The 8,915-nt window shown below is 38.3% G+C and overlaps 1 protein-coding gene across 1 annotated transcript in view; it reads left to right on the top strand.

Moving 5' to 3' along the window:
• Positions 1-8,241, top strand: part of SLC41A2 (solute carrier family 41 member 2) — a gene marked incomplete at its 3' end in the record, with an annotated part of 51,089 nt that extends 42,848 nt beyond the window's left edge. Inside the window, exon 10 of the mRNA XM_084256319.1 lies at positions 8,056-8,241. Coding sequence (XP_084112445.1) covers positions 8,056-8,241 — 186 coding nt within the window. The remainder of the gene's footprint in view (positions 1-8,055) is intronic.
• Positions 8,242-8,915: the final 674 nt, after the last annotated feature.

The raw sequence follows: 8,915 nt of genomic DNA on the forward strand, positions 1-8,915 counted from the left end.
AGAAATCCTAAATATACTTCCTTTGTGAAAAGACAAAAGCAGAAAATTTGGAAGGCAGCTATGCTCACCACTATACCACCAACGCACCTAAAAGCAGAAAATTTGGATGACATGTCCTGTAAGACAGGTGTATATGGCATAGATAAGTATTTTTTCTACTATAAAATATCTCAATGGGACAAGAAAAAAATGAGACTTTTCTAGTCCCGTATGTCTGTTGAATTCCAGCAAAATGTTTGTTAATGTGTCCAGTAAATAATGAATCAAAACCATACTTAAAGGGAATCACGAATTATCTGTTTTAGGCCCTGGTCATTTTATACGTAAAATTAGATTGTAGGTTATTAAGAACTCAACTGAAATTCCAGCAGCGTCACATTCCATAATAAATTCACTGGGAAAATTTGGTGGTTGTAGCCGTTTTTTTCCTGGGTAGAAATGTTTCCTTCAAATGGTGGAATGACAGCAATTTCTCAATATGTCAAATTGATAATTGTAAATCTCAGAATTCTATCAAGGACACAGTGTATATCAAGTGCTGAGCTCATCTCTGTACAAAGGAAGTGGGAGGTGTGTCCCCAGCCTTGAAGTTCTTCTCTTAGTTGTGGAAGATTAAACTCAAATGCAGGAAACAGCAGGAGACGAGCCCAGACTTCCCACCTCTCACAACACAGTCCTCTGTAACTTCAGAATCCAACTTAATTTCTGTTACTACCTTGCAGTAGGCAGTGCTTGTTCTAGATTGGATACTTGAGTATAAAGAGCACCATCTTATATTTCCCAATAGGTCCACATTCTCAAGAAAAAATTGTTCTCATCATCTCTCACACCCACCTCCAACGAGCAAATCATTGCCTTTTATAGTACAATTTATAAGCAGGGTATTGATGAATGAATGGTCCCAGAAGTATTCCTCTTTTATAAATAAGTTCATGGTCATTTCGAAGCATATGTTTGCAACAGGAACACTGAGAATATAGTTGACATACTTACCATCAGAAGCAACATCTCAGTTCTGAAGACACATTCACATGTTGTGTCATCATTTGAACTATGAAGACCTGAAAGTAAATGTTTCCACAGAAGAAAAGTATTTCTAAGTCAGAGAACCATCACATAAAAGTCAAAGGAAAGAAGAGGGAAAAGAAGTCCCTAATCCACAGGAGACTGTGGAAAGATCACAGAGCTCTATAAAGTTGGACCTGAGTCTGAAGTTCTGCACTGAGACTTAATTTGTGTCCTCAGCCAAGCTCCATAACCTTTCTGAAGTCTTCTTTTTATACCAACCTCAGCGGACAGTAATACGGACTGAGCTAATGTATGTAAAGTAACCGGTTGAGTTCCTGGAACATAATAAGTTTCCAGTAATGGTAGTAGTGCAGTTTGTCATCATTATTGTCATCAGCATCATTTTTTCCCCTGCTTTCATTATTAGGGTAGGTTATTCAAAGCCCCAAGGACTTTTTCCTCTCACCACTCACCTTTTAGTCCCTGTCCTCTGCTGCAGAACTCTTATCTTGCTCTTCTGATGAGTAATGTAATAGCTACCAGCCTTTCATTGCTTCCTTCCAGATTCATATCTCCAGTCTGGACTCTCCACTTAGTTTTACATTTTCAGTAAAATATTGAAAAAACATCTCTAACTTACTACATCTGGAACTAAGTTCCTTATTTCTCCCATAACCTTTCTTAAGCCACAAGTGGATACAAGAAAAAGGCCAGGCTTAGAGGATACAAGCAGAGGCTGCTAAATCTCTCAATTCTCAGCTCCTGGCCCCATAAAGACCCTCTAGGTTGAGGAGAGCCTTAGTCCCACAGACTTTATAACTCAGGTGTTTTGCTGATACCCTAAGTCCCAGTCATCACAGTTACCAGCTTTATCTTGCTACTGGTGACCTGTACAGTATGATAGAAAACTCCAGGACTAAAGTAATTCCTTCTGGGCTCTAATTCTGGACCTTTTGTAACCATCTAACTTTGGCTAAGTCGCAGCATTGCTATGTGGCTTAGTTTCCCCATTTGTAACATAAGGGTGAAGATACTGTCCCTAAGGAAACCATGTGATTTTAGTCCAAACCAAGATACTTTTGAAAGCGAGAGGGAGCTGTCATAATTAGAGTAAAAGGCATAAACCAGTACTACCCTGGGCAAAACAGAAAGTATAGTGACCCTAGTTGTCACTCATAGTCATGTGTTCATGTTGTATGATTCTGTGACTTCCCTTCCCACAGAAGAATGTGAAGGAAATGTGAGGAGAAGACCTACAGTCCAAGAATCTCCTTGTCTAGTTGTGAACATACACCTACGTTAACTCTAGGAGTTGACTAATAGGGTTACCTTAAGGTAGAAAGTGAAAACAGGTGGGTTTTAGCCTGGTATTATATTTTTGTGACACAAGAGTGTGATTATGCTGCTAGCTTAGGTCGTTGGGTCTTAGAATGGAGACACGTTCTCGCATCCATACTTAAGATTAGTTCTCTAGGTAAGTGTGCTTGGGCGCCAAGCCAGGGACACCCAGAAGATACCTCGTTGGAGGCTCAGCACCCTGGACCCTGTGCAGCGAGGCATTGAGCGAGGATGTGCCCCCCTCCCCCTAGGCTTGCCAAACCTGATAAAGACAAAGGGAGCAAAGAGCAGCTGAGCCCTCTTTTTCTCTAGTGTTCTGGTTAAGATGTTACTTCCTATGCTCTGGACATGACTTAAGGAATTTTTACGTCATCTACCAAAAAAATCTGATAAATAGCTGTGTGAAAACACTTTATTGAACAGCACCAAAACCTTATTCAAGAAATTTTCCAGAATAAAATCTCACTTGATTGTGATCCGAAAATACTACCCCCCAAAATACCAATCTGAATGATTCTATGATTTGAAATGTTTAGCTCTTAAAAATAAATATTTAGCACTATACCACTCTATTATTTTAAAGCTAAATGTCCGTGTCCATTCTGCCTGACAAAGCTAATCTAAATTGTTATTTTTGTGCCATCAAGAGATATGTATTAAAGCAAAAAATCCCTAAAGATTTTTGCATTTATTAATAGGGATGATTAAAGGATGTCAAAGGATGATGAGACCATCATTCACTATCTAAAATAAAAGGACAAATTTGAATGTATTGCTTATTATTGTAGGGGAGCTAGGCTGGGCTCACACAGGATCTCAACAACCAGGCAAACTACTGATCTCACAGGGTTTAGGGAAATGTGGGGTTCAGGGGTAGGCAGATGGTTGTTCAAAAGCGTGAAGGGGTTGGTGTCATCTGTAGAATGGTTACTTGGATATGATGACAGCTGTTTGGCTGTCCCCAGAAGTGTATTTAGTGGACTGGATTCATCCCTCATTGACTGCTTCAGGAGCAAGGGCTGTCACTGGTTCTAAAGCATGTTCAGTAAAGCAAGTTGTTGACTAAATGAGTTTAAAACCAGTTCTGGTAGCTTCTCATTCCTATGACTAAAGAACAATTACTGTTACCCTGGGACTATGGGGACTCTGACAACTCTTAGTTTTCCTGCTTTTGTTCTTCACTCAGTCCAAGCAGCAGGGTGTCCCAAAGGATTGTCCAGACTCTCAGCAATGCTGCTAGTTCTCTTTGAAGATGGGCTCATTAGTGGAGATTTGATTTGCAGCCTAAGTATCAACCAGCATCATTTTAATTTGGTTTTGTTGTGTTTGAATCATTTGTTGAAACATCTGCCAGGGCAATGACTGTATCAGAGCATTTAAGATATTGAACAAGAAACATACAAATGACCATTGGACAACAAAAATAATCTGAAGTATTCTAAGAAGGGACTGCAGTATATTTGACTACCATTACCTGAATTTTTCAGGTCTAACCAAGGAAACAAGTTCCAGTGAGTTACCAGAGCTGGCTTTGCTTTTAGTTTAGCTATAGATTGTTTCATTTCACCTATAATGTTAATTCAGGCATAACGTGAAGTGTTAGCAGTGATTCTGGTTGGCCAAAAGAACATCTAAAACTATTCTTTCATTTGTAATTATAACTATTATGTTGATAGTCCTAGGTGGAAGCTATCTTCTTTGAATAGTCTTCTTGTCCTGAGAGTTGGGGGGTAATAGCTTGCAAAAGCTGGCTGCTTCTGCAGGTTTACTCAGTTCCTCTGACATGCCTGGTCTCTGTAGGTCTCTGTGGCTCAGGCTTGGTCTCCACAGATTGCATCTTTCCCTTACATCCTATGGATTTTAATCTCTCTAAAGTAATTTTACTTAGCCTATGGTAAAAATCACTATCTGTTAACTTCCTATCACAGTTCATATATGTTTTATTTCCTTCTTTTTTTTCCTTCCTAGGAACTAATAATCATACCATTTGGGTTGACTTTTTTCTTAATGATTAATGAACACCCAACCACCCCCCAATTTTTTAAAATTTTCATTGTATATTAAATATTGAACGAGTAGCAATGACTTGCACAAGGTATGAAGAATAATACAGAACACCAGGACACTCATCAGTCAGCTTTAGATTATATACCACTGCTAGTAACTTAACACGTGTGTCTGCCCCTCCCCCCCATTTAAGAATTGACTGTGAATTGCATGACCAACAAGTCTTTTCTTTTCCTTAAGATTTTGCTACTTATGTTTGGATTGCTAAGTAATATATTTTTAAGGTTTGCATGTTTTTGAAATATATAAAAAGGAAATCATACTGAGCTTGTGTTCATGTGGCTTTGTTTGCTCAGTATTTGAGATTCATTCACTTGTCTGTTGTTCATCTGTTTTATCACCATATATTTCATGTGTGAATATTTCATAATTCATCCATCCATTCTTCTTTCAATGGACTTTTACATTGTTTGCAGTTGGGGTCTATTTTTGTCATTAAAAATCAAGGCTTTGCATATTGCCACATGTGTCCCCTAGCACACATTCTTGGAGCTCTTTTGGGCAGAAAGTCAACCATTTTTGTGCCATGGACTCCTTGAAGTGAGTTTTATTCTCAAAATAAGGTTTATTCATTTCCCACCTTCCCCCCCTTTGAGGTCAAAATGATAGTTCACAGCAAAGAAAAGATGTTTTATCTGGATATCAAGAGTACATTAAATCTTTGTTGATTGATCATTCTAAATTCCTCTTAGCAGACATTTAAATATTAGATTTTAAATGAGTAGGGTTTCTAGTCTGGAAACTGGATTAGGACCACATATTTTTTTATGGGGAAAATGAATTCAGCCTTTGTAACTTAGGGCACTGTACTAATTTGCTACTTTTGGTGTTTATTTATATCCTATTTCTAAGCATTCCTCTTCTAAAGAAATATCTTTCTTCCTTCATATAATACACCCAGCTGTTCCTAGCCATTGGGTCGCAGAGGGGATGCTAGCGCTTGGGAATGTTGACTCTAGCTCACAGAAGAAGCTGGTGGAGAGAATCAATATCATCCAAAGCAAATACATATTCTTGTACTTCATATATTTATTTAAATTCCAAGTAATACATCTCTAACATGCATAATTAACTGGGGCTACAAAGTTGCCTTTTCAGAAGGTATATTTACCTAAAGAAGTTATGCATATTTCATAAAAAACAAACAGACAATGTAAAAACAGGCTCCCCTTGGTTTGATTTTTGATGTGTTTTCCCAGTGGAAAGCACCCTTTCCTTAACCATTTAGTTTTAAAATAAAACATGTTGCATTAAGAAGTATCTGATAGTTATTGTGGTTTTAATCATTCTACACAGCATCCCAAGGAAACACTGATACTTTGTTAACTTGCAAAAAAAAAAAATTAGTACATTTAAACCTGCTTGAACTTTAAGTCATCACAAAACCTTTAAAAATAAATTGCATGGGAAGGGTTTTTTTTTTAAGATTAAATTTAAATTTATTACCACTGTTATGGAAGGGTTTTGAAATAAATCCAATTACTGGAAAAAATTGGGGGAAGGAGAGGGAGTAGACATGCGAAGGGAAGAACAACTGCTGTGCAGACAATGACAGATTTCTTTTTGTGTCTAATTTTTAAGTTTTTATTATAGGAAATTCCCAGGAAAATATAAAAAGAGCTAATAGAGTGAACTACCTCCATTAATCCATCTCGTAGCTTACCTTTGTACTTTACAGCTAGAATAGACCATGAAGACATAAATCCACTTTAAAGAAGCCAAACTAAAGCTCAAGGAATTGAAAAGCACATCTCCATGCCAATAACCTTCCAAATAAAGGTCATAAATTCTGAGACAACATAATAATTGATGTACAATGATGATGGCACGAGTCCTTACTATCTGTATGTACATAGAGTACATACAGCACTTAATAGATGTATGATTGAGCACTTACTATATGCCGAACATTTGCTTAACCCTCACTTAATTTCTGCAATGAACCTCTGAGGTAGGAGGGTAATGGTAACCTCCTTTGGGACGCAAGGAGGCTAAGATTCAGAGGTTTTTTCACTAGTTGACAGAGTTATTTAGTGGTCGAGCCACTTAACAACAAACTCTTGTTTCAAGCTTATCACGTGTATTTTTGTTAGAAACCAAGGGATTAAATCGAAAGAATATGTGAATTTCTCTTTGCAGGGATTTACATATTAGAGCCTAGCACGTAAGATGGACATGTTAGATCCGCAGCTGTCAAGTGTTTTTTTTTTTTAAATAATAAATTTTATTTTTATATTCCCCATACAATTGCAACCTCCCCATTCTGACCCCAATCCCTCCCCTCCCGCTCCTCACCCCCCAAAAAGTGTCTCTGGTTCATAGTTGTTTGTTGATTTTGATTTTCACTTTCTTATAGTTATTCATTTTCCTGGTCCCTTATTTAAGTTTTCTAGATTCCTGCTATGAGTGAGACCATCCGGTATTTTTCTTTTTCTTTTTGGCTTATTTCACTGAGCATGATCCCTTCCAGCGCCATCCATGTTGCTACAAATTGCATGTGTTTATCTTTTTTGAATGCTGAGTAATATTCCATGGTATATATGTACCACATCTTCTTGATCCAGTCATCTATTTTTGGGCATTTGGGATGTTTCCAAAGCTTAGCTATTGTAAACAGTGCTGCTATAAACATAGGGGTGCAGGTGTTCTTTGGAATGGATGTTTCTGTGTCCTTTGGGTAAATACCTAGGAGTGGAATTGCTGGATCATATGGAAGCTCTATGTTTAGTAGGTCCAGAAATCTCCACACAGCTCTCCATAGTGGTTGGACCAGTTTGCACTCCCACCAACAGTGCAGGAGAGTTCCTTTTTCTCCACACCCTCGCCAACATTTGTTGTTGCTAGTTTTTTTAATATGTGCCATTCTCACTGGTGTAAGATGGTATCTCATGGTAGTTTTGATTTGCATTTCCCTGATTGCAAGTGATGTTGAACATTTTTTCATATGCCTGTTGGCCATTCGCATTTCCTCTTCTGCAACCCTCAGTAAGAAATACGTTTATACAGAAACAAACAGACCATGTAATTTCATAGCTGTTTCTTTCTACGTAAGTAACATTTGTTTCCTAAGCAGGACTCAGCACACCTTTTTCTCAGTGTACTTGAGACCTCAATGTACTTACCTTTTGGTGGTTATTCTTACATTGCACTGAGAGGTTCTTTGACCGGCCTTCCAGGGCCTTAGAGTTCTAAGTGTATGCTGTTTCCCATCTTTATTTTATCAGCTGTACCTACCACAGGCGACTGTTCCTTAATTGCTTGTTTTAACTTCTTGTGTCTTCTTCCTCCTTAACAGGCTTAGCATATGAAAGGAAGTTGAGACATAACGGCAGTTTGGCAGCTGTACAGTGATATTAAATATAAGGATTATTGCAGTTATGGAGGCTAGAAAACATGAAAAATTAGATGTGACAAGTTGAAGGGAAATTTTATTCATTGCGGAGATACATGTTTGTTTGTTTGTTTCCCCTGTGGAAGGAAAATTATCCTGACCATGAAATGATCCTTCTTCTCAAGCCTGGTTCTTGACTTGGTTGTAGTTTCTTCCTTCCAGAAAGCAGTGATCCAGGTGCAGAGCTAAGTCGGCCACCACTGGCCAGTACTGTCCAGGCCGCAGCAGTCACGTCTGGTGTTCTCTTGCAGGTGTTCACCTTGCTGTGGATCGCCGACTGGATGGTCCATCACTTCTGGAGGAAAGGAAAGGACCCGGATAGTTTCTCCATCCCCTATCTCACGGCCTTGGGCGATCTGCTTGGGACAGCCTTGTTAGCCTTAAGTTTTCATTTCCTTTGGCTTATTGGAGATCGAGATGGAGATGTTGGAGACTAATAAATCCCACAAACTGCTCTCAAGTTACCAAGGAGGAAAACACAAGACACCCCCTTATAGCTCTTTTTCAAAAATCTTCAGCCAGCAGGGTAATCTTCAGTTGGCCCTGATTCAATTAAATGGCCTTAACATTTTTTTAAGGAATTTGAGTTATAACCATAATGAACAGTATTTGTGCTGCTTTTCATAGAATAAATAATAATTTGACATTGGACACAGATATGAGCTCAAATTCTGAAATTAAATAAGAAAGACTATAGGATGAATAATTTATAAGATATAATTTAAAAACCACAGACATAGCAGAAATGTATTTTATTATTGTTTAACTTATAATGCAGGGTAGAGGGGGCAAGTTCTGGTCTGCACGTCTTGTCTCACACGTGTTGCACTGTAAAGTAAACCAGGAAAGAAAGAAGCCCACCCAAGCTTGTAATGTTTACCTGTGCCCACCTCTCTGCTAACTGAGGGTAAATGTCCCAGTTACTTGCTTCACATCCAAGTATGTTCAGCAGAGCCTAAGGTAACTCAATCTTTACTTGTTTCTATGAATTTCCTGTGCCAATGCTGATTGAACTTCAATGCTGCAAGCTCTTGGCAGGCTATCCTTTCAACACAGAATAATCTTGAGAGATCTTTCAGGATAGCAAAGGGTCGTTTTTGATCATTGCTTT

Source organism: Talpa europaea, assembly GCF_964194135.1.
Source record: "Talpa europaea genome assembly, chromosome: 15".
In the NCBI taxonomy this organism is placed as follows: domain Eukaryota; kingdom Metazoa; phylum Chordata; class Mammalia; order Eulipotyphla; family Talpidae; genus Talpa; species Talpa europaea.